The following is a 26,694-nucleotide window of genomic DNA, read 5'->3' as shown; positions in this document are numbered from 1 at the left end:
CCCCTACACGCTATTTGTGTATTTGTTGAGATATAAATAAAATTCTTATGGTAACAGATTGTCCTTGGTATCATTAATTTTATTTTTGATTTCCTTGAATGTAAATTGTATTATTCAATAAAAATAGTCAGAACTCTGAATATTTTTGGTTTTGGCCTATGAAGCTTTGTAATAAACCTGAAAGGTTCATTGAATAATAGAAACCGCAAACCAAATTCTACTGTAAAGAGTTGATACTTTAAATATTGGGAAGATTCAAAGGACATGGATTTAACCTGTGGTATCGTGAGAATGGAAGAGAGAGAGTTTTTTTTGTATTGTTTCTTTTTTTTCTTTTTTGGTAGGCATGCGAAGGCTGCAATTATATATGGATATAGTGTATACAGTTTACATATAGGCTTTGGGAGGTCAAATTGTAGTTTTGAATAATAGCATTCATTTTACAGTATAATGCATTGAAAAACTGGAAATAAAATTCAAAGTGGGGGAGTTGGAAACAACAATCATTCCACCAAAGTGTTGGGGTTTTGTTTTCAAGGCGTTCATTTTCTTGTAATCATGAGCTTTCATCTTTGTTCTACAGGTCATAGAATCCTAGAATCCTAGAATGTTAGTGTTGGAAGGTGTCTCCAGGGTCATCATGTCCAACCTCCTGCTCAATGCAGGATTCACTAAACCAGCTCAGACAGGTGACTGTCCAGCCTCTGTTTGAAGACTTCCATTGAATAAGAACTCACCACCTCTCGTGGCAGCCTGTTCCACTCATTGATCAGTATGGTTCAGTTGATTCCAAATTATTTTTTTTTATTTTTACTACTTAAAAAAATGATCAACAGAGTTGCAAGATGGCCTGTTTTTGGCAAGACAAACTGTAGTTTTTATTGCTATCATTCTGAAATCCACATGACTTTCTTATCTTTTTATATTTCATTTTGTTTTTCAGAGGAAAAGTTAAAATGATTGACAGCGGCATCTAAGAGACTGATCATAAGAATCAGAGCCAGCTCCAATCACAGGTGTTATTCTCAGATGTCACCTGTATAAAACCTGCTCCATGCATGCAGTGCACACATCCGCCAGGTGTTAAATACAAATGTAAACTGCTTGATTACTGTCTAGCCTTTCCGGAGAATTGGAGGTCAGTCCAATTTTCAGTTCAGAGTTCAGCTATCTATGCGGCAGTGGCGTAGGAAGGGGGATGCGGGGGGGGCAGGCCGCCCCAGGCGGCACGTGTGTGGGGGCGGCGCAGCACGGCAAGAGCAGAAATTCCTCCTCTCTGTGCTGTGGGAGAGAAGCGTGGAGGCGGCCGAGGCACAGTGACAGGAGAAGACTGTGTGTATAGCAGGAGATTTTGGCAGCGGCTAGTGCAGGTGGGTCACTCACCATTTGGGAGGAGGACGCTCTGCCTCTCCCCAGCCTCCCTCCATGCTCAGTCAGCTGCTGAGCTCTCCCTGCGGGCGGCTTCCTTCGTCAGTGTCACACAGTCACACACACAGCAGGCAGCCGCAGGCAGCCTGTGTAAGTGTAACTTATACTGTGGCCAGGGGCAGAGGAGGCGGAGCTGAGCCTGCACATTATTGTCTGTGCTGCCTGGGAGCACTGTCGCAGGCAGTGTGTCAGAATGTCTGTGTGATTAATCATTAACATCCCTAACCAGTAACCGCCCAGGCCGGTACCCCCTCCCAAGCGCGGCCATTTTATTCCTTTCCAGACCCCGCATCCGAGCAGGCCATTCACCGCCCGGGGGGGGGCGCCAAATTCGGGAACAGCCCCGGGTGGCAAAAGCTCCAGCTACGCCTCTGCTATGCGGGCCCTTATAATCTCTCTATGTAAAAAATCAATGTGTGTGTGTGTGTGTGTGTATCTCCAACCAATCACGAAGCATCTTTCATTTCATCAGAGCTGTTCAAAACAAGCTAAGCTGTGATTGGTTGCTATGACCAACAGTTTTCCTTGCAACAAATCACTAAGCATCTCTCATTTCACCAGAGCTGTTTAAAAGTAGCTCAGCTGTGATTGGTTGCTATGTGCAAGTTTTCCCACTTGACAACACCTCAGCAAACACTGACATGGTGGGAGAAATCTAGCATCCCCAGGAACATAATCTCCAGCCATCATCTGTCCCCCAGAAAGGAGCAGTGAGTACATGACAGAAATGAATCCCCCCTCCCATATGGTATCATAAGTGACACACATGAATGTAGGAAAGTGAAAATATTAAATGTCATGTGGATTTAATATTTTCTCACAGACACTTTTATGCATTATTGATGTGTTACTGTGCTCTGATGCTGTGAGTTTTTTTAAAGTAGTACTTTCCCCACAATTCACCTGAATATACCCATATAACATGTAATGCTTTTCACATAACAACCCATTAAATATGATACTATACTGCATACAGATGCTGTACATCCATGAGCAACTCAGCCGGACAAATTACAAGTTGACGGTGCATGAAAATGTGTGAGAAGGTTTCTCTACTGTACTAATGTACAAGGTTTGTGCCTGTCCATTGGTGAAAAGCATGACTGTAATATTTATGGTGGCAGATAAGTGAGAATATCAGCCTGATCAGTAGAAAACCTGGGATCTTAGTGAACCATGTTTCTGTGTAATTTCACTATTCTACTTTTACTGGCTCTGATGGGATGATGTGGGATTTTAGGGGTAGTAGTCCGGTGACTCTGGCTGACGGGATGATGTGGGATATTAGGGGTAGTAGTCCGGTGACCCTGGCTGACAGAATGATGTGGGATATTAGGAGTAGTAGTCCGGTAGCTCTGGCTGACGGGATGATGTGGGATATTATGGGTAGTAGTCCGGTGGCTCTGGCTGAAGGGATGATGTGGGATATTAGGGGTAGTAGTCCGGTGACTCTGGCTGATGGGATGATGTGGGATATTAGGGGTAGTAGTCCGGTGGCTCTGGCTGACGGGATGATGTGGGATATTAGTGGTAGTAGTCCGGTGACTCTGGCTGATGGGATGATGTGGGATATTATGGGTAGTAGTCCGGTGGCTCTGGCTGACGGGATGATGTGGGATATTAGGGGTAGGAGTCCGGTGACTCTGGCTGATGGGATGATGTGGGATACTAGGGGTAGTAGTCCGGTGGCTCTGGCTGACGGGATGATGTGGGATATTATGGGTAGTAGTCCGGTGGCTCTGGCTGACGGGATGATGTGGGATATTAGGGGTAGTAGTCCGGTGACTCTGGCTGATGGGATGATGTGGGATATTAGGGGTAGTAGTCCGGTAGCTCTGGCTGACGAGATGATGTGGGATATTAGGGGTAGTAGTCCGGTAGCTCTGGCTGACGAGATGATGTGGGATATTATGGGTAGTAGTCCGGTGGCTCTGGCTGACGGAATGATGTGGGATCTTAATGGTAGTAGTCTGGTAGCTCTGGCTGATGGGATGATGTGGGATATTAGGGGTAGTAGTCCGGTGCCTCTGGCTGATGGGATGATGTTGGATATTAGTGGTAGTTGTCCGATGGCTCTGGCTGACAGAATGATGTGGGATATTAGGGGTAGTAGTCCGGTGGCTCTGGCTGATGGGATGATGTGGGATATTAGGGGTAGTAGTCCAGTGGCTCTGGCTGATGGGATGATGTGGGATATTAGGGGTAGTAGTCCGGTATATATAGATATAATCATTATAATTTGTTATAACTAACCGTAGTTAGTTACTATGCCTGGGCAGTGCCGGGCTCTTCAGCTAGTACCCTTTATAATGTCCATGCAGAGCACCTGCAGACACAGTAGCAGAGACTTACTATGGGCTTACTACATTCAGTAGGTGCCTTTTATAGCCTGATTCCTTTGTAGTAAATGTGGACCATATTTGTTTTTTGTTCCATATCAAAGCTAAAATGAACAGATCTCTTTCATTCTCAAAATATACATACCTAAAACCAAAAGTTCTGTTTTCCTCTGGCTAGATCCTGCTGCATTAGTTGCTAAGCAGACGTAATGACCTGAGTCTTTGACATTAGTTAATGGAAAGTATAATGAACCAGACCCTAAAATAAAATACCTATAACAAAGAAACAAGCATAATATTTAATAAATCTTTTATATATATTATTCATTGTTGTGCCTACAGCGCCTATGAAATAGAATCAAAATTTGTGAGTCCTCAGTGGTTGATACCTTTTAATGGCTAAGGCTACTTTCACACTTGCGTTTTTTTTAGCGTTGCGTGCGCAGTGCAAGCGCGCATAAAAACGCATCATGCGTTTTTAATGCGTTTTCTTGTTTTTTGCGCATGGTTTTTGCAAAAAAAGCATGCGTTATTTTGTGCTGATGTGCGCATGACCATAGACTTTAATGGGTTTTGGGTGAATTTCGTGAGCATGCGTTTTTTTGAGACAGGTCGGACGCACAAAAAATGCAACAGGATACATTTCGTGCGCCCAGGCGCACACTATAAAAAAATGCATGCGCATACAAACGCGTACAAACACATACAAACGCATGACTATGCGCACCCATGCTAAGTATAGGAAAAAAACGCATGTGTGCGCAAAAACTCAGCGCAAAAAAACGCAAGTGTGAAACCAGCCTACGGTCAGGGTCACACTTGCGAGTGCAATGCAAGAAACTCGGGACTGGAGCGTTCAGCTGCATAGACATACATGCAGCCGCACCATCCGGTCCCGACTGCCGGCGGCAGTGCCGGGTATTGAGGCGAGAGACTCACGCAAGTTTCTCGCATTGCACTCGCAAGTGTGACCCCGGCCTAACTGAAAAGATGGTAACAGATATTGAGCTTTGCAGTCTACCCAGGTCTCTTCATCATTCATAGAATAACATCTGAAAAATCACATATATACACAACAGGTCTCAGAAATGATTCAACAGATAAGACAAGTGATGTGAAGCAGAACTATCAATAGGGGAAGGGGAGAAACAGTTGTGGCCCTAAATATTAGAGCAGTTTGTAGATAAGGAGTGTGAAAAGTTTTATTGTCCTCTGATTGAGGACTGGTCCAGGGTTGTGATGTCCTCATGAGATCTAATGCTATGTTCACACGATGCATTTTTTTCAGCGTTTTTTAATGCAAATTTTAAAGGGAATCTGTCACCTTTTTTTCGACTATTAGCTGCTGGCATTGACATCAGGGGCTTATCTACAGCAATCTGTAATGCTGTAGATAAGCCCCGATGTAACCTGAAAGATAAGAAATCATGTTAGATTAAACTCACCAGAAGGGGCGCTCCGGTCCGATGGGTGGTGCGGTCCGGTCCGACGCCTCCCATCTTCATAGGATGCCATCCTCTTCTTCCCATCCTGTAGTGGCTCCGGCGCAGGTGCACTGTTCTGCCCTGTTGAGGGCAGAACAGAGTCCTGCAGTGCGCAGGCGTCGGGAGAGGTCTGGCACCTGCGCACTGCAGTATTCTGCTCTGGCCCAAATAATGCTCCATATATAATGTGCCCCATTTAGAATGAACCCAGGCATGGTATGTGAAAAGGGCTCTATGGAGTAATCTGAAGTGTGGGCTGCCGCATCCTTCACTTTTGGTGGGGGTGAAAGACCCAAGGAAAGCCTGCACTGACGACTCAGTGCTTGCATTTTTTGAAACTTCAGAAGAGGAGGCGATAGAGCTGGAGGCTGTTTCAGCAATGTAAGGCAAAACCAGTTCCTGATGCTCCGGCTTTAAAAGCAGTTTACCTACTCCCAGAAAAGGGAGCCTTACAGGCCTTCTGGAGCCAGACCATGACGCAGGCTCAACACCTCCTGCCTTAGCTGCTATTGTGCTTTTGGCACTACCAGCAGATACACCACCACCACCATCAGTACCAGCTGGCCCCCCACGCCCACGTCCACGGCCTCTCTCATACTTACTATTTTTTGTGAAAATGTACCCAAAATACCAGCAGATATATGGTACTGTATCAGAAGCCTACAGCTCTATACAGTCTAGGGATAATTGTAAATCTCCATATATATTTCATGAGTCATACACAGATACTCACAGGCTCAGTATGGATTACACAATAATATAAAAAGTTGAAAAAGGGTAGAGTATCAGCAGATACAAGGTATATATAGTATAGTTTAAACATTCTGAATCTCCGTATATATTTCAGGAGGCAGACACAAACGCTGTCAGGCCCAGTATGGATTAGACAAGAATATAAAAAGCAGTAAATGGGTACTGTATCACAAGCGTACAGCTGTATACAGTGTTGGTGTAATCTTAAATCTCCAAATATATTTCTGGAGTAACAGACAGACGTTCACAGGCTCATTATGGACTACACCAGAATCTAAATACTAAAAAAGGGTACTGTATCAGAAGTGTAGAGCTGTATACAGTGTTGGGCAAATTTGAAATCTCGGTATATATTTCCGGAGTCACCCTCAGACGCTCACTCAGTCTGGATTTGACCAGAATACAAAATGTTGAAAAAAAGGTACTGGCTAACAAGATAGCAAGTATATATCTTATAGGGTACGATTTCAATCTCCGTATAGATATTCCCGTAGTCACCCTCAGATGCTCAGTCAGTATGGATTGACCATAATACTAAATGTCGAACAAAGGTACTGTATAACAAGATAGAAGCTGTATATAGTATTTGGTAAAATTTTTATCTCCATATATATAGAAGGAGGAAACCACACATGCTCACTCAGTATGGATTATACCGTAATAAAAAATTTAGAACAAAGGTACTGTATCAGCAGATACCAGGTGTATCCAGTCTAGGGGTAATTGTAAATTTCCCTCTATAATTCCGGAGTCAGAAACAGACACTCACAGGCTCAGTATGGATTACACCAGAATATAAAAAAGTAGAAAAAAGGAAATGTATTCGAAGCGTACACCAGTATACATTGTTGGGGTACTTTTACATCTTCGTATATATTTCAGTCTCAGTAAGCCAGTCCAGAATCTCTGCTACTGGAAACTAGATGGATACAAGTACAGACGGAAAGTCGAGTGTTTTCAGAAATTTGGGAATGACTAATCACGGGAAAACCTCCCGGTAGATTTCGCAGAGGCGATGCTGACCCTCAATTACCTTGTCTGTGGAGACAGCGAAAATGGTTATTTGTGAAGAAAGGATTGCTGTATCGCAGTAGAGTTGATCCCATCACCGTTAATCGTCTCCATCCAATTGTGATCACAGGCAGAGATGTAGACATGGTCCTCACTGCCTATCATGATGTGTCTGGTCACTTTGGAGTGCAAAAGACAGAAGCCACAGGCCGTAGGCGATTCTATTGGATTGGCATGAGAGGAGACATTGAAAAATGGTGGCAGGAATGTCACACGTCTGTGACTAGGAAAACTGTGAAAACCAATCATAAAGGACCACTGCATCATGAAACCCCTGACTCCAACGCCACTTCGGCTGTGTGCACCATGAACACCTCTTCCATTTTGCTCACTTCGGCTCGTGGGAGAACCAGCACCGCTGCTGTGTGCTGGGAATGCCTCAAACGGTTTACCAGAGTTGCTTGTTTGTTAGCCATTATTGTTATTGTTATTGTTATTTGTTAGTGTCGTCTGCGCTTACCAGCCATGTGCATTCCTCAAAACACTGAAGGATTTTACAGAGGTCTTTCACCTTTGACCACTGCACACCCGACAACTCCATGACTGCCCTCAAACTGCCTGCCAGTGTATCCTCCCACAAATACATTACAGCCTGCCTCTGTTCGCACAGCCTCTCAACCATGTGCATGGTGGAGTTCCACCTTGTTGCAACGTCTATGATTAGGCGGTGCTTGGGGAGGTGGAGCAATCGCTGCAGCTTCTGCATACGACTGGAGTGCACGGGCAAGCGACGGATGTGCGAGCACAGTCTTCGAAACTTTTGGAGCAGGGCTGTTTACTCCGGATAATTATTTAGGAAGCACTGCACCACCAGGTTCAAAGTGTGAGCCAGGCAAGGTATGTGTGTGAGTCTTGCAAGGGCTATGGCTGCCACAAAATTCCGGCCGTTATCACTGACTACCTTGCCTGGCTCAAGATGTAGACTGCCCAGCCATGACTCAGTTTGTCGCTGCAAGTAGTTGGCCAGTAACTCAGCGGTGTGTCTGTTGTCACCCAAAGACATCATCTTTAAAACAGCCTGCTGATGCTTACCACAAGCTGTTCAATAATGGAACACCTCGTGTGCAACACCGGCAGCTGCGGATGGAGTGCTCGTGTGACTGCGCTCTGTCGATGAGCTTTCGCTTCTGGAGGAGGAGGAGGAGGGTCGAACGCCTACAGCCAACTGTTTCCTATACCGTGAGCTAGGCAGCACTGTTCCACCGCCGCTGTCCCCTGTGGACCCTGCATCCACCACATTAACCCAGTGTGCAGTGATGGACACGTAACGGACCTGGCCATGCCTACTGGACCATGCATCTGTTGTGAGGTGCACCTTTCCTCTCACTGATTGTTTGAGTGCATGGACAATGCGGTCTTTCACATGCAGGTGAAGGGCAGCGATGGCTTTTCTAGAAAAGAAGTGCCAACTGGGTAGGTCATAGCATGGAACAGTGTAGGCCATGAGCTCTCAGAAAGCTTTGCTTTCAACCAAACGGAAGGGCATCATCTCTAATGAGATCAGTTTGGCAATGTAGGCGTTCAAAGCCAGTGTACGCGGATGAGAGGATGAGTACTTTCTTGTCCTACTCAGAGTGTCTGCTAGGGTGAGCTGGACTTGAGAGCTGCATATGGGGGACCTAGAGGTGGACCGGACGGACTGAGAGGGGGTTGGTGATGGTGTTGGTTGTGATGGCCTAGATTCAGTGTTTCGTTGCAAAACCATTGTGATTCCCTGACTGCTTTGGCCTTGCGACGACACCTAAACATTTATTGCTGGTGGTGTGCTTACCGGTGGCAGTGATCTTACAGTGTGGGAAGTGATAGAACGTTGCTGGCTACCTTCAGTCGGAGCACGTGCACATGAAGTACCTGAGGTTTTGTAGTCCGTCCGCGCTTGCAAGTGCATGGTGGTTAAATGTCTAAGCATGCAGCTGGTATTCAAATTTCTGAGATTTTTCCCTCGGCTAAAGGTCCTTCTGCACTTCTTACAGATAACCTTTGCCTCATCAGTAGGATTTTGGACAAAGAATTGCCACACTAAACTCTTCCTACTATGGTATAAATTTTCAGGGCTTGCACGCTGTGCTAATTTGACCGTCTGGCCAAGCTGTCCTGCAACTCTTGTTTTTTTTTAACAAGTTTTGGTACAGCTACGGGCCTGCCAGATAACTGCTGCTGCGATGTCGATGCCTCCTGTGAATCCTTCTCTTCTGAGCTATTGCCAGCGGCACCCTCTTCCCCCAATGGATGCAAATCCGGGTCAACAACTGGGTCATCCATCACCTCCTCTTCAATTTCATCTGCATCTTCCTCTGTGTCACCATGTAAGGTTGTATAGTATGCGGGAAGGGGCACCTGAGCTTCATCAGGGTCAGATTCTGGCTCAGTAGACAGCGAGGGCAATGTAGTGCTGTGGGTCAATGAACCAGCAGAATCATCTAGCAGTGGCTGTGCATTAGTGCACTCCATGTCAGATTCATCTTGGACTGGGGAATTCAGGATTTGACTGGATAACCCAAGCATGGTATGTGAAAAGAGCTCCATGGAGTAATCTGAAGTGTGGGCTGCCGCATCCTTCACTTTTGGTGGGGGTGAAGGACACAAGGAAAGGTGTTTTTCCTGACCAGAACCCTGCACTGACGACTCAGTGCTTGCAGGTTTTGAAAGTTCAGAAGAGGAGGCAATAAAGCTGGTGGCTGTTTCGGCAATGTAAGCCAAAACCTGTTCCTGATGCTCCGGCTTTAAAAGTGGTTATCCTACTCCCAGAAAAGGGAACCTTACAGGCCTTCTTGTGCCAGACGATGATGCAGGCTCAACACCTCCCGTCTTAGCTGCTATTGTGCTTTTGGCATAACCAGCAGATGCACCACCACCACCATCAGTACCAGCTGCCCCTCTTGCCCACGTTCGCGGCCTCTTCCACCATACTTCCTCATGTTTGTGAAAATGTAGCAAAAATACCAGCAGATATATGGTACTGTATGAGGAGCGTACAGCTGTATAAGGTGTAGGTAAAAATTTAAATCTCCGTATATATTTCCTTATTCACAGACGCTCTCCCAGTATGTACTTGACTGTAATCCAACCAGCAGATATACGGTACTGTATTAGAAGCGGACAGCTGTATACGTTGTATGTATGGAAAAATGAAAATCTCCATCTATTTTTTTACGGAGTCACACCCAGATAGCATGTATTTGTCCGTGATACCAGCCGGTACACGGTAGTGTGTGAGGAGCGTACAGCTCTATACGGTTTATGAATGGAAATTTTTAAATCTCCGTCTATTTTTTTCACGGAGACACACACACACGCTGTCTCTGTATAGATTTGACCGTAAGACAAACGGCAGATATACGATACTGTTTGAGAAGCGGACAGCTCTATACGATGTATGTATGGAAAATTTTAAATATGTCTATTTTTTGACGGAGTCAACAGCAGATATACGATACTGTTAGAGAAGCGGCTAGCTCTATACGGTGTATGCAAAAATGGAAATGTCCGTCTATGTATTTACGGACTCACACACGTGCTGTCTCTGTATAGATTGGACCGTAATCCAAACAGCAGATATACGATACTGTTTGAGACGCGGACAGCTGTATATGGTGTATGTATGGAAAATTTTAAATCTCCGTCTATTTTTTTACGGAGTCAAACACAGATAGCATGTATTTGTCCGTGATACCAGCCAGTACATGGTAGTGTGTGAGGAGCGTACAGCTCTATACGTTGTATGTATGGAAAAATGAAAATCTACGTCTATTTTTTTCCTGAGTCACACACAGACGCTGTCTCAGTATGGATTTTACCGTAATCTAAACAGCAGCATCGCTGTGTTCGTTAGTTACCAGCGCGCTGATGCAGGGAGCTGGTAACTAACGTACACATCGGGTATCCAAGGGACGTGCGTCCCTTGGATACCCGATGTGTACGTTAGTTACCAGCTGATCGCTGGTCTCCCGCCTGTCACACGCAGCGATGCGTGCTGGCCAGCGGGAGATCAGTGACGAAAGAAATGTCCAGAGGTTTCTTGCAGCGATTAGCGATACCGGCAGGGGGGTCGGTCGCTGATCGCTGTCACACACAGCGATCTTGCTGGTGAGATCGCTGTTGTGTCACAAAACTTGTGACTCAGCAGCGATCTCGCTAGCGAGATCGCTATGTGTGACGGGGCCCTAAGATTGGCAGAAGTAAAATGGCAGTCAGGGCTTTTATAGCCAAGCCACTGTGATGCCACACAAAGCAAGCCAATCACATGAATGCCCTTCTATAAGATGTTGGTGGCCGCTGCCTATGTCATCACGTTGCCCACAGTGTGCATCCTTGATGATTGGCTAAGAAAAGGCGCTGGAAGCATTATGGGAAACACGACTTTGTCGCGCGGGTCGGCGACCTCATGGCCGACCTCACGCTATGGTCGAGTTTCGATCGGCCAAACCCGACTTTAGCGAAAGTCGGCGACTTATGAATTTGACTGACCCGTTTCGCTCAACTCTAGTCAGCAGGTTTGAGGGTAGTTCAGAACATATGGGTGGCAGGACAGAAGAGGAGAAACAAAGTGTGAAATGCTGTGTCCTATCCCACCTGATGAACTTGGACTGTTTAGTACAAGTTTGACTGGTGCAAGAATCTGGTGTCCAATGCATTGTGTGCAGTGGCTCCTGAGGACGGAAGCCTGGAGGCCGCAAAGACCTGTGACCTACACGTGAGTGTAGTGCACCGCACACCCTACAGCACACTAGGACTGGGACACCCCTTGTCTGTAAAGTGCCAGAGTGCAACCCGGAAGTAGTTTGCTTGCGACTACCACTCTGCAACACTTTACAGTAAAATGACATAAATCCATGTGACACATTCAGTCCTGTTCTGGGAGTGTCCAAGGTTGTCAAAAGTTTGTTCTACCAGACTCTTCTTTCTTTCTGGGATCTGAAGTTTCTTTTTAGTACTAATATTCTCATGTCCAAGATGCTGTGATCAGTGCTACAATCTGTTCTTATTTCTTTGATAGTGTGGGGATGACAATTCAGCCTTATTCTAAGCTGTTGTCCTGTTTCCTTACATATAGACCCCAATCAGACAATTTGGTGTTGTACAGCTCCTATGAAGACTTAGATTTAGGAAGATTACTCTACACAGGGCTTGTTTGTAATCTGTTAGAATACATTTAGAACAGCTAGAAGCTGCGGACACAATACAGAAACATCCTAATTACGATAATTGCAAAGTGACTATTTTTATTTTAATTGTATTTGACAAATGAAAAACATATTTACATTAGGAAGGTTGAACCTAGGCTTTATGTGTTTTCTTATCTAGATACTGTATATGCCTTAGTGAAACAAAAAAATGCAGACAGCACTCCTGAAAAATTCAGATGCTAAAAACGAGTGTTACATGAGAGTCCATGAGTTGCCTGGGTCACAATTGATAGGTGGGCAGTGCACCAATAATTTCACAGGGAACCAATATTTGTAATTTCTCCAAAAAGAATGAATTTTACATTTTCACTGCCTAATCCAATTGTAGGGAAGAATAATTAATATTAAAACATAACTTCTAATGACAAATTTTATGTAACATTTTTTGTTTTTCTATTAATAAAACACACAAAAGTGCCTAAGGATGTCACTGGAATATTGCGGTTGACTAGGCACTTTGATGGGTTTTATTAATAGTAAAATAAAAAAATGTATATAAAATGTGTGCACCATTAGTTATGTTGGACATGTGCTGCTTTTTCCTCTTCTTTTTTGGACATATACCGTATGTCTTATATATGAGCTAGAGCTTTTACGCTGCGTCTGTTCTAGTGGACTCAAGCTCTACTTGTAATATCCATCTGAATAGCTGCCTTATAATAACACTATAATTCCCCTACAGTGACCAGGGTGATCATCTGAACCCCCTTTTTTGAGGCAACTTTCTACTAACCTACACCCCTTTTTCCCTGAAACCATGCTTCCTTGTCGGACAAGGCTCTGAAGGTTTCTATAACATACAAAATATCTGGTGCAAGTCATGAGAGACAGGTTGTTTTTGCACATTGTTCAGGAATTCTGGGGCACTTAGCAGAATAAATCTTCTTCAATGTTGTACTGAACACATTTTATCACTAAAAAATTCTGCAGAATTTTCAATAATTGCTGTTTCCACTTTGATGTTTTTAAATTGTGTTTCCCTTTAATCAAAGTATTATCCAATTCACAGTTTTCATACAATTTGAAAGACAGGACATTAAATACAAGAATCCAACCTTTCACTGTTTCCATCTAGAATGGCACCATCTTTCCTCCATGATATTCGAGGTGAAGCGATGCCTGTAGCAATGCAATCCAAAGTAGAAGGTTGATTTGTGAACGTTGTTACTAGTTTGGGCCCATCTTTTATCGAAGGAGGAACTGTTGATAGAAAAAGGATTAATAGAAAGCAAAAAACTTATGTAAACATTTACCTTATTTCAATAGATGAGGTATGGATATGACACAAATATTTAAAGGGGTTATTTCGGCATATAGTATTGATAATCTATCTGCAAGTTAACTCATAAAGAGCAGATTGGTAGGAGGCCAACACCCAGCACTACCACCTACCAGCTGTCATACTTACAGTGGGGAAAATTAGTATTTGATATGCTGCCAATTTTGCAAGTTTTCCCACCTACAAAGAATGGAGAGGTCTGTAATTTTTATCATAGGTACATTTCAACTGTGAGAGACAAAATCTTAAAAAAATCCAGAAATTCACATTGTTGGACTTTTACATAATTATTTTACATTTTAAAGCATGACATAAGTATTTGATGCATTAGATAAAGAGAATTTAATATTTGGTGCAGAAACCTTTATTTGCAATTACAGAGGTCAGACGTTTCCTGTAGTTCTTGATCAAGTTTGTACACTGCAGCAGGGATTTTGGCATTTTGGATAATTGTCATGCTGGAAGACCCAGCCATGGTCCATCTTCAGTGCTTTTACTGAGGGAAAGAGGTTGTTGGACAAAATCTCACAAGACATGACCCCATCCACCCTCCTTTCAATACGATGAAGTCGTCCTGTCGCCTTTACAGAAAAGCACCCCCAAAATATAATGTTTTTCCCACCATGCTTCACAGTGGAGTTGATACCAAAAAGTTCTATTTTGGTCTCCTCTGACCACATACATGACTGTCTTCCATGCCTCCTGTGGATCATCCAGATGGTCATTGGTGAACTTCAAACATGCCTGGACGTGTGCTGGTGTGAGTAGGGGAATTTGCGTGCCATGCAAAATTATATTCCATTACGGCTTAGTGTGTTACTAACGATAATGTTTGAGACTGTGGTCTCAGCTCTCTTCAGGTCATTGACCAGGTCTTCCCATATTGTTCTGGGCTGATTCCTGACCTTTCTCAGAATCATCCTTACACCACGAGGTGAGATCTTGCATGAAGCCCCAGACTGAGAAAGATTGACATTCATCTTGTGTTTCTCCCATTTTCTAATAATTGTGCCTTCTCAACAAACTGATTGCCTATTATCCTGGAGCCCATACCAACATTGTGCAGATCTACAACTGTGTCCCTGTGTCCTCTTGGCCATGGTGGAGAGGTTGGAGTGTGATTGAGTGTGTGGACAGGTGTCTTTTATACAGGCAATGAGTTCAAACAGGTGCAATTAATACAAGTAATAAGTTCAGAGTAGGAGGACTTCTTAATGAAAAACTAACAGGTCTGTTTGAGACAGAATTGTTGCTAGTTGGGAGGTGATCAAATAGTTATTTCATGCACTAAAATGCAACTTAATTATGTAAAAGTCATACAATGTGATTTACTGGTTTTCATTTTTAGATTCTGTCTCTTACAGTTGAAGTGTACCTATGATAAAAATTACAGACCTCTCCATTCTTTGTAGGTGGGAAAAGGTGCAAAATCTGCAGTGTATCAAATACTGATTTTCCCCACTGTATATATTAGTGCCGCAAAAATCATGTCCCCTTGAAATCTGTTAAAGTAAAGATAAAGTGTCCAACCTCACATAGTTGATCCATACTAAGCTACAGTTTACTAATGCAATATCAAAATATAAAATTATGTTACCGGATAGCAGCTCGGACACTTTTTTTGGTTTTGTGCTTTTTTTTCACCTTGCTCCAATTGCCAAAACCCTTTTATTTGCCAACAAAATAGTATGAGGGCTTGTTTTTTGCAGGACAAGTTGTAGTTTTGAAAGACACTATTCATCATACCATATAATCTTCTGAAAAATAGGGGGAAAAAACCCAAGTGGGATAATGACCTAGTAATATGATTCTACAGGTCAGAACATTTATGGAGATACTAAACTTATGTTTTTTTTTAAAATGTCAGTGGTGTTTGAGTTGCAATTGTCTGAGACCTATATCTGTTTTATTTTTCCATCCATTTACCCATGTAAGGGCTATTTTTTTCTCACAGAGCTGTAGTTTTTATTGATACCATTTGGGATATATAAGACATTTCCATCACTTTTTATTGTACTTTTTGGGATGAATGGTGACCGAAAAATGGCAATTTGGATTTTTTTTCCATTTTGGCATTTAACATACAATTTACATAATTGTATATTTGAATGCTTAAGACCATTTTATGGGGCTCTGGCACTGCTCCTCCTGTTCCTCCTTGCACAAAGGGGTTGGTAGTGGTCTTGCTGCTGGGTTGTTGCCCTCCTACAGCCCCCTCCATGTCTCCTAGTGTACTAGCCTGTCTTCTGGTATCTGCTCCATGCTCTGAACCCCGTGCTGACAGATACAGCTACCCTTCTTGCCACTGCTCGCATCGATGTGCCATCCTAGATGAACTGCACTATCTGAGCAACTTTTGTGGGTTGTAGACATCACCTCATGCTACAGTACCTCTAGGGGTGAGAGCAATGACAAAATGCAAAAGTGACCAAAACAACAGCCAAAAAGGATGAGAAGAGAGAAATGGTCTGTGGTCACCCCCTGCAGAACCACTCCTTTATAGGGGTTGTCTTTGCTAATTGCATATAATTTCTACCTATTCTCTGTTCCATTTGCACAACAGAAGGAGGAGAAATTGATTCACAATCCGTGTTGCTTCATAACTGGACAGGTTGATTTCACAGAAGTGTGATTAACTTGGAATTACATTGTGTTGTTTGTGTCCCCCTTATTTTTTGAGCAGTATATATATATATATATATATACAGTATATATTCATTTATTTTATATATATCATGAATTACCATGGACAGTCAGCATAAATTCTCTGATGTTTTGTCCAGCAACATTGCTAGCAATACAGGTGTATCGTCCATTGTCTTTCACCTCTGCATTGTCAATTTGCACATATTGTCCATCAAATGAAACATGGACTTGGGAGTTCGACTGAGGAAGACAAAACAAATCTTCTTTTATCTAATGAACACTTGAACATAATGAATTATATGCATTGAGATTATGTTCAGTCACATATGGAACACAAAATTGGTACAAAAACATCACAAAAGAGAAGTGTATCTCCAGGGAAGGAAAGAGAAAATGATAGAATGAATCTAAGCAGATATAGCACAAATGTTACACCATAAAATAAGAAAATTTCAAATGAAAAACAAGGCTTTTTAACATGTTATATCACACAGACAAATGAAGATAAAATCATGCCCAGTCCTACTGAATTTACCACTAATGGCTTGTCATCCTTCATCCACGTGATCGTTGGAGCTGGCATAGCGTCTGATTTACATTCCAGAATTATTTGCTTGCTTTGTAGCACAGAAACATTATGGATTCCATTGATGCCTAAAATGCTCGGAGGGACTATAGAGAAAGAAGGAGCAGTATTTAATGCATGGTTGTATGTAACTAGTCAGCCATGTGGTTGGTATGCACTTTACTTTCTTCAGGAGCCAGAATATAATAGCCGCATCCCCAACCAGATTAATATCCTATTGTGCCACAAGCTTGGAAACTTTATTGTCAAGCAGACTGATCTAATCTGCCACATCAATAAGAAAACTCTATTTAAGATATTGAGGACTTGCTGTGTTATATGATATCTACATTTTTAAATCTTTTACCAGTTTATTGCAGAAATGGAAAAAAGCTAACCCACAGAACCAACTGCAATAAATGTACACTGAGACTGAATTTTGGAACAGGTAACTGAGGACTGCCCAGGATAACTGGCATGTGGACTTAGGGAAACAGTATTACACAAGCTCTGTATCATGTTTCCAATCATTCTCACATTGCTGCAAGCAGTGTCTGTGCCTGTGTCTAGCCTAAATGAGGTTGGATGTTTTCTATGGACTTACTGTGAACGGTCACTGCAAATTCTTTTTTAGCTTCTCCAGCTTGGTTTGAAACCAGACAACTATAAAGCCCGATGTGCTCTTCCTGGAAATACGAAATAAATATAAAAGTTAGGAAACATTACGTAAATGTACCTAATAGGATATATGAGTAGTAAATGTCTACCTAGTCATTCATTTTTAAAATGTAAGAGCCACTTGAGAACTAATAGGCCGGCTAGCATGAAAGGGAACCTGTCAGCAGTTTATAAGTCTGTCAACAAATGTCACGACCTTTATCTCCTGCTATTATGCATTTAACAAATGTTTGTATTGCTTCCTGACTCCCACTGTATACCAACAAAATACCATTTGATTTGGTCCCACGTTGTATTTAAATGAGTATGGTTGGGTCCAATGGGCGTCATCGTTTCGTTGTCTGTGCCTTCTTTTTGCTCCCAATAGCCATCCTCTGTCTCTGATTGATGTGGATGATGCATCCTCTGTCAACCACACAGCTCATCGAATTTTAATGCAGTAGCATTGTCAGCCCGCATAGACGCAGCTTACTCTACCCTACCGGCATACTCCTCTACACAAAATTCAGCTAAAACAGGCGTGTGACAAACTCAGCTATATATATAAATCTCCACAATATTAGAGATGCTTAATGTTGTAATACCTGGGCACTTGTAATTCGAAGAACCTGTCTTGCAATCATGAAGTGAGCGCTGTCAGTCTGTGAAAGTGTCTGTCCATCTTTAAGCCAAGTTATCATTGGAGGTGGGAAGCCAGTGATATGGCAATGTAAATCTAACCGATGGTTAACCACAACAGACAGTTGTGCTGTATTTTCTGACCCACTGATGTGAGGAGGGTCTAATGACAAAAGAAGAAGAATATTTATATCTAAGATCTATTATTATAGCTATTAAATGCACACAAATATCTATAAACAATAAGAAATAAGGAAAGTGGAAGCAACTCCTTAGACCTAGACCATATACAATTTATATTGATTAGTCATATGTAATTTCTAAAGGTTTAAAGAGTTATTCCAGCCTCAGTTTTTTACAGGTGCGATGGCTGAGACACAGTAGCATAGCTACTGGGGCGCCGAGGGGTCCATGGCCCCAGGCCGCATCACATGCAGGGGCCCACCCAGAGGTGTCAGGTAGAGAGCTACAAAAAGCCTACTCCTCTTACTGACTGAGACTCTTAACACTGTCTAGCACAGTGCAGAGTCTCAGTCAGTGCAGCACACTGTGTGGGCTGGAGCTGACCTGATAAGTTTCCGAACAGGCTTGTCTATCAGTGTTACAGGCAGCGCCGATCCCTGTGTGCTCTGGTTAACGCATGCTGGACCTCCCCTGGGTCCTAGTGCCCACCTTATATTTACCATAGACACACCTTGTCTCTGTCTGACATTTTCTTATGCTCTTCGCTTGCCTGTAGCACGTTGGATGACAAATTGCCAGTGCCATCCAATAACTACCTGCTTGCAAACTTCATCTGAGGGTACAATTTATTAGGTCTCACACTCAGTCTACCACCCTACCTGTGCCCTCCATTCTGCTGATGACCTGAGGTTAGCATCCTCAATAATCAGAACCTCCCACTCCCGTCTTCAAGACTATACCCGTGCTGCGCCAATTCTTTGGAATGCACTTCCCAGGTCAATATGATTAGTCCCCAATCCCTACAATTTTAAGCTTGCCCTAAAAACACATTTATTCAGACTGGCCTACTGCCTCAGCACATTAACCTAACTATCCCTGTGTGGCACAGTCAAAAGTTTTACCATAACCAGGTTCCCCGCATCATGTTTCCACATGCTTTATGCATCTATTAGCCCTCCGAGTCTGTACTGTTACACACTTAACATTATGGCTGGTCTGAACAATGAAGGCAACTGTTACCACCCACCTTTCGTGCCTACCTCTTTCCTCATAGATTGTAAGCTTGCGAGCAGGGCCCTCATTCCTCTTGGTATCTGTTATGATCTATGTGATTATTGTTATGCTGTAATGTCTATTGTCTGTACAAATCCCCTCTGAAATGTAAAGTGCTATTACTAAAGTATACTGTTACTGTTCTGAGATTATATGCACTCATCGCATGTAATAGGTGCTGTTTGGTGAGGCTGGAGATGGGGAGGTAGGGGGGCTTATTATACTTACAGCCAGGGTCTTATTATAAGCCTCAGCCTTTTGGTATAACAAGCCCCCATACAGTAACCATGGCATAAGCTGCATTATATTTCATAATTTCATAAAAAACAAATTTATTATTATAAACTTATTAAAGGGAGCCTGACATGTGATACATGCTGCACATGGTTTGGGCTGCCAGGTCTCTTCCTATACACACACATGGGCAGATGTTTGTCAGTGTGCTGGGAGAAGCTGCCGGGAACCCGCCTGTACGACTAGTCAATAGCGTGGCTCGGTCACGACACCTATTAAAAGTGTGCTTTACTCTGAAATGCTGCAGGTTTACAGAGACAAACATACCTTGCTAAGATATTACAGCCAGGGCTGATACATGATGCCATGTTTGTGGGGGTCGCCCTCCCAGGGCAGTGGGGTACTCGGTACCGGGCCGGTCTCTCAGAGGGGAATGTCACAGCGGCGTTGACCCGGTCCGTGGCCCTGGGCGCCCATGTACTCCGCTCCAACACTCCGCCAACATATGTGCCTTTTCTGAACGTCTCCCTCATTAGCGCTCGTAGTGAAGTACTCACAGTACTGAGTTACACTGGAGTTCCTCCTTTCAGATGTTCTTAGAACTCTTCTTGTACGGCAGACAGCTGTAGCCTGCTTCGGGGACTCCTTGCTACTAAGTCCCGTCTCACTCTCATTGCTGTTGTGCCCCCAAGTCTTGTGTGGGAATAAAGTGGTGACAACTTCTATTCCTCCGGTGTCTGTCGCAGGACCATTAGTATCCATACAACCTCGGGGAGCGGACCCCGGCCATGCACTTAGCACTTGAGGAAGGGCTCTGCTCTAACCCTAATCCTTAGTTCTCTTCTTCTCCTTACGTTCCGTACAAATCAATCTTTCTTATGGAGAATTAGGCTTTCTGAATATCTCTTTCCTGTGCCAGCAGACCCAGGTCACTGAGGTCTGCTGCAGCACTTCCTTCCCTCCATCCCACTCAGGGGAGCTCCTCTCACAGACTGACCTAAACCCAATAATCTCCCGCTCTCTTGTGCAGACTAAGCTCCACCCACCTCCCAGCACTCGTGTTCCAGCATTCGTGTTCCAAGCAGGGAGCCACCAAAGGATGCTTTGCTACACTACTATGTTGTGTGGGATGCAGGTGTTGGAGTGTGGTCAGGTGTCTCCACCTTACCTGGATGGTGGGGCACCACACCTCAGGAGGAGGTGCATTACCTCTGTGGCGACTGAACCCTCAGGGGCGCCACATTTGGGCTGCACATATCACTTGTCAGGTTCCCTTTAAATGGGCTGTTCAGACTTGGGATAAAAGTGTGCAATCTATGTGACTGCAGACTGCCATATCATGATGGTGAGGTGCAATTTTACAATCTAGAGAGCACAAAGGAGGCATTTTACCTTGTAAGGGGCTCAGTGGTGGCATTATAATGTGGAGCAGTAAGAGGAGCCTGTAAGGGAAATGACGAGACAGCAGGCACCTACTTGCCAGGTCCGGAACTAGAGAGGCTGCATCCACTGCTCCCGTGGGGAAGCTTTAGTAAGGCGGACCTTCCCCTGCTGCCTGAGGGAAGCGCTAGTGAAGCACACCTTCCTGCTGACAGAGGGGGCATAGAAAAAGGAAAAAAAGTGCGTGCAGCAGAGCAATTGGGCACAAACAGAGGGCAACACACTGTCAAGTGAGCAGTGCGCTCCGCTCCCCGTCCCTACACAGAGTATCAGCACTGCGACAGGCCATGCTGCAGCAGACCAGAAGGACAGGGACTGCTGCATGGAGGGAAGCAGTGTGCCCAGCAGCAGTCAAGAGATAGGGACCGCTGCAGTGTGCAGAGCCAGGTGTGCACAGCAGCAGCCAGGAAGAGAAGTGCTCCGTCCTGGGAGCATCAGCATTACACAGGCCTGCATTCATACAGCAGCCCTGCAGCCAGCAGCGGGGACCAGAGAGGGACGTGTAGTGTGTGCCCAGTGGCTAATCAAGACAAACGTGCTGCGTGCTAAGTGTTCGTTTGTACTGCACATGCGCCACATAAGAGGGACTGCATACGAGACTGACACTTGCGTCCTGACTTTGATAGAGAATATTTGCCCAGACACTTTTGACCTGACTTCACCTGGAATATAGTTGCAGAGCCACATTGGGCTCGTACAGGATTGTGGCTAGTACCCTTGTTAGCCACTGCCGCATATGGACTAGGGGCAGTGGAAGGTACCGGAGACCGACTACTGTCGCCAGAAGATGGGGTATTGTTGTTTACCGGGCAGGTGCTGACAGGCATGACTGGTACTCTGGCGGGCACGGCTGGCACTTTGGCAGGACAGACAGGCATAGCTGGCACTCTTGCAGGACAGGCGGACATGACGGAGGCACTGGCAGGCACAGGCAGGCATGACTGAGGCACTGGCAGGCAAGCGGGCATGACTGAGGTGCTGGCAGGCTGCCGGGCATGGCTGAGGCACTGGCAGGCAGGAACTGACTCGGTAGAGACAGGACAGAGACACGGACTGGAACTAGTAGGATATGTGAACAGGTAGGGACAGGAACCAGTACAGATGGGTAGGACAAGAATCCACAGGATATGGAATGGAAACGGAGCAGAACCGCAGGGTTGCGGAGCAGGGTAGAACCATAAGGAGCGGAGCAGGGTAGAACCGCAAGGCTGCGGTGAGAAACTGCAGTTTGCAGCAAGAGGTTCTGCAGCAGCAGGTGCTTCTGCAGCAGCAAGTGCCACAGAGGAGAGCAGAGCGAAACCGCAGATATGTGGAGAGGAGCTGCAGCAAGGTGTTCTGCAGCAGCAGGAGTGGAGCAAAGCGGAACAGCAAGGTATGCGGAGAGGAGCTGCAGCAAGAGGATCTGCAGCAGCAGAAGCGGAGCACAGGTAGAACCGCAAGAGTGCAGAGCACAGGCACAGCAAGGAACAAGAGCAGGCAGACGGAGAGGACTCAAGGATAAACACAGCAGGGAAAGGAGCCACAGACAAGGAGACTAACAGACAGAGGTATATGACAGAGTTCAGACAAAGCAAGGTACGAGTCAGTGCAAAGGAACAATGACACAGACCAGGATATTCTGCCTATTGGTGGGCGTAACGAGAAAGGCACAAGGCACAGAGACAGGGGTACAGAGACCAGGATATAATGCCTCCTGGTAGGCGGAAAATATGACACAAAGCACACGGAAAGTGATCCGGGAATGAAGCCCCAAGAGCAGGCAGAGACAGGACAGGACCTGACAACTCAGCAGCAAGACACTGACTGAGTTAATGCGTTGCTCCAGCAGCTTCCACCAGGTGGAGCTGTCCTAAATACTAGAGGTCTCTTGGTAGTTGACTGGGAACACCATAGGCAGGTGCACACTGATTCCATAAAAACCAGAGAGTGCCGGCGCCGCCCCCCATATGCACACAGCCAGGAAGTATGCAGAGAGCAGGCAAGAGGCATACAGCATGGAGCCGGCAGCAGACAGAAATCACAGCATGGCCCGGAGAAGAGAGTAAAGTAGTAGGTGGGGGATGGGAGGTCATGCAGTGATGTCGGCAGGGTTGCTACAACTTTCATTGGAACTGTCGTGATCTGTACCGTTGTTCTACTCACCATATCCTTTTGCCATTTATACTGTTAATCCCTTATTTAACCCATTACCTCCCTGCGTGTAGTATTTCCCTGTTGAATTAAACTGTTAACCCTTGCTCTGCCTCCTGTCCGTCACTGCATCACGTGTTCCTGCGATTTCTACACTTGGCGTAGTCGGCAGGATTCAGTCTACGGTCGCAGAGGTGGCAGACCAAGCGGTCAGTGGTGTCCCAAGGGCAAGTATACTGCTGGGGACAATATTGGGTAACCTCCCTAATTTTACAAGGAGCAACATTCTGTTATGGAGCTGGACTGAGCGAGTCAGGGGTATGTTGAGGATGTACCCCATGATCCCCGTAATGGATTTAGAAATTGCCCTGATGGCCTTAGACGGAGAGGCCAGGGATTCCATCATGCTACTACCCCCTAGGGAATACTGGAGGAGACACACAGAGACCCCATGGACGTAGTGGAGTTACGCATGCGCTTTTTTCTTCATGTCCAAAGGGAGGCAGAGTTCGTGACCCAATACATGAATGTGCTGCAGGAGATCCACACTGCAATTGTTAAGTGGGATGGCATAGGCGTAGGACCCCGGGACATAGTGCTGCGAGACCAGCTAGTGACAGGCTTTAGAGATGCGCTGCTTATGCAAGCCCTGCATGTACGCCTGTGAGCTAACCCGCACATGACTCTTTCAGAAGTGGGGGCAGAAGCACGCAAAAGAGAGCAGGGGCAGTGGGCTGCAGCTTTGACAGAGACGGTCCGGAGTCCACACCGAACAAGGAAGAGCCAAAGTGGTCCCACGAATTACGGCAGGGGATGCAGAAAATATGGGAAGAAGTCGAGAGCCTGAAGGAAGTCCTTGCTGTCACCTTGAAGTTCAACGCCATACCCTAAGATAATTCACGTCAAAAGATAATAATAATAATAATAATAATTTTATTTATATATATTCCGCAGCACTTTACATTTTACATTTTAGATGAAAAAGATGAAAAAGGATAGAGGAGAACTTCATTTTAGATGAAAAAGATGAAAAAGGATAGAGGAGAACTTCAGCAGCAGCTTCAAAATGTAACCCCAGATCATGGGGTGAAGAGCAAATGCAGAAGAGGTATGCTTCCCGGAGAGGACGGCGATCCAGACTGAAGCGCCCACCAGACAGCTGCAGAAGTGGCTGTTGGACGTGTGGAAGACTGGGACACCTGTCCAGAAGTTGCCCTACCCAAGACAGGTGATGGGGAAGATCCGCTCACCCTTCTGAAGGTCTTGCTAATTGGAGAGAACGCCGCCCCTGAGAGAAATGGTACGGCGAGAAAAAGAGAACCCCACCCAGGGCCAGACAGAGTCACGATGTCGGGCGCCGAGAAGAGATGGAGGAGGTGTCGACTGTCTACGGTGAGGTGTCTACGCTGCTCAGGCACGTGGAGGGGAATCTGGTGAGATTCCAAATCGAAACCGAAGGTCCAGTCTGTGAAGAACAACCCGAAGGGGAAGAAGGGACGCCTACCTGAGTAGTCCACAGAAGTATATCACTACCTTACCTGCCAAAAGTTTCTGACGGAGGGGAGAAAGTGATTAGTGCTCCTGAAACGCCCGCTCCCACGGTTCCAGATTGTGAGGAGGAAGAACCACTTACTTAGTTCCCTGGACTGGATAGTTTACTGCCCGCCAGCCCAAGGGATCCTGATCAGATGGAAGAGATGCAAAGTGTACCTGTGACATTTCCTCCTGCAGCTGTGGAAGATAAAGAGGAAGAATTTCTTGAACTGCCACATGATGACCCAGAAGAGGAACAGGCACCAGAGATTGCTGCTCCATGGAACCTGGATGGACTCCTGTTCTCTACCACTCAATCTGACGTTTGGAGTACCCCTATCGAGAAAATCCTAAAAGAGCTTCAAAGTGCTCAATGTGCACAGTATGAGCCTTACTGGCAGAATGTGGTGCAAGGGAGGCAGGAGTGGATGTGAAAATTGTGGGCATCTGTCCCCCCTCAGAAGAGCAGAGTGGAGTACAAAGAGTTCTCGCCCATGGAATGGCTAGCTAAAGGAGAAGGGGAGTGTAAGGGGGATGACGAGACAGCAGGTACCTACATGCCAGGTCCGGAACTAGAGATGATGCATCCACTGTTCCCGGGGGAAAGCATTAGTAAGGCAGACCTTCCCCTGCTGCCTGAGGGAAGCTCTATTGAGGCGTGTCATGATACCAGTGCTGGGTGACCGGCACTTCTGGGGTTAATGTTCTGATCGCAGTGCAGACTCTCACCTGCACACCTGGGACCTATTAGGGTGACCTCTCATTGGTTCTGGGGAGGCTTCTTATAGCCTTAGGAAGCTCCCATCCCCCATCAGTTATACTTTTGCCCTTGGCATTGTGTGGTGACCCCTGAGTGTGTTAGTGCTGTGTTCTGGTTGCTTGATTCCCTGTGTATGACTCGGTCTGTTCTCTGGATATCGCTTTGGATTCTGCTTGGTACCTTCTTTGTCCGTTTGTTTTTTGATCTCTGCTTGGCCCTGACTGTCCGTTCTGTCTCATCCCTGGTACTGTATTGATATCTTGTGTATGACCTTTGGCTTTGTCTGACCTCCCGTCTGTTTATCCCTGCTGTACCTCACTTGCCTGTATTGTGCCTGACTTCTGCTTTGCCCAACTCTGAGTTTTCTTTCTCCTCTGAAAGCAGGACGCTAAGCCCCGCCCCCTTGCAGTCACATGACCGTTCACATGACCGTAGGTCCTGTGCCAGCTTTCTAACTTCTACATTCAGGTCCCGTGCATCTTTATTGTCCGGCTGTTCTTGTCCCCAGGGGTCCCTACGGTGCGGGTGACTCCCTGCTTAGCGGAGGCTGTACGCCGGTGCTGTCAGGACCCTGACAGGCGCACCTTCCTGCTGACCGAGGAGAGCGGAGAAAAAGGAAAAAGAAGTGCGTGCAGCAGAGCAATTGGGTGTGATCGGAGGGCAGAGCAGTCAGGTGAGCAGTGTGCTCCGCTCCCGTCCCTACACAGAGTACCGATGCTGCGACAGACCGTGCTGCAGCAGACCAGAAGGACAGGGACTGCTGCGTGGAGGGAAGCAGTGTGCCCAGCAGCAATCAAGAGATAGGTACCGCTGCAGAGTGTGCAGAGTAAGGTGTGCGCAGCAGCAGCCAGGAAGAGAAGTGCTCCATCCCGGGAGCATCAGCATTACACAGGTCTGAGTCCGTACAGCAGCCTCGCCATCAGCAGTGGGGACCAGAGAGCGAGAGGGACGTGCAGTGTGTTCTTGGTGGCTAATCAAGAGAAAGGCGCCGCATGCTAAGTGTCTGTATGTTCTGCACACGCACCACATAAGAGGGACCGCATACGAGACTGACACTTGCGCCCTGACTTTGAAGCAAATATTTGTCCAGACACTTGTGACCTGACTTCACCTTGAATATAGTTGCAGAGCCACGTTGGGCTTGTACAGGATTGTGGCTCATACCCTTGTTAGTCACTGCAGCATATGGACTAGGGGCAGTGGAAGGTACCGGAGACTGACCACTGTCGCCAGAAGACGAGGTATTGTTGTTTACTGGGACCCCATCGGAAAGGACATCGCGCCAGCTGTTGTGGGCGCTATTCTCTTCATGAA

The 26,694-nt window shown here is 45.6% G+C and overlaps 1 protein-coding gene across 1 annotated transcript in view; it reads right to left on the bottom strand.

Moving 5' to 3' along the window:
- The window catches only part of HMCN1 (hemicentin 1), a 944,468-nt gene that overhangs the window by 297,518 nt on the left and 620,256 nt on the right, over positions 1–26,694 (bottom strand). Inside the window, exons 69-74 of the mRNA XM_073582913.1 lie at positions 18,014–18,210; positions 17,356–17,437; positions 16,722–16,858; positions 16,285–16,426; positions 13,317–13,461; positions 3,913–4,040 (exon numbers count right to left, since the gene is read on the bottom strand). Of these exons, the coding sequence (XP_073439014.1) occupies positions 3,913–4,040; positions 13,317–13,461; positions 16,285–16,426; positions 16,722–16,858; positions 17,356–17,437; positions 18,014–18,210 (831 nt within the window). The remainder of the gene's footprint in view (positions 1–3,912; positions 4,041–13,316; positions 13,462–16,284; positions 16,427–16,721; positions 16,859–17,355; positions 17,438–18,013; positions 18,211–26,694) is intronic.

The sequence above is a fragment of the Dendrobates tinctorius genome, unplaced genomic scaffold, assembly GCF_039654945.1.
Source record: "Dendrobates tinctorius isolate UK_male_01 unplaced genomic scaffold, ASM3965494v1 ptg000074l, whole genome shotgun sequence".
Classification (NCBI taxonomy): Eukaryota; Metazoa; Chordata; class Amphibia; order Anura; family Dendrobatidae; genus Dendrobates; species Dendrobates tinctorius.
The sequence above is the reverse complement of the archived record's forward strand: the minus strand, read 5'-3'. Positions and strand labels throughout refer to the sequence as shown.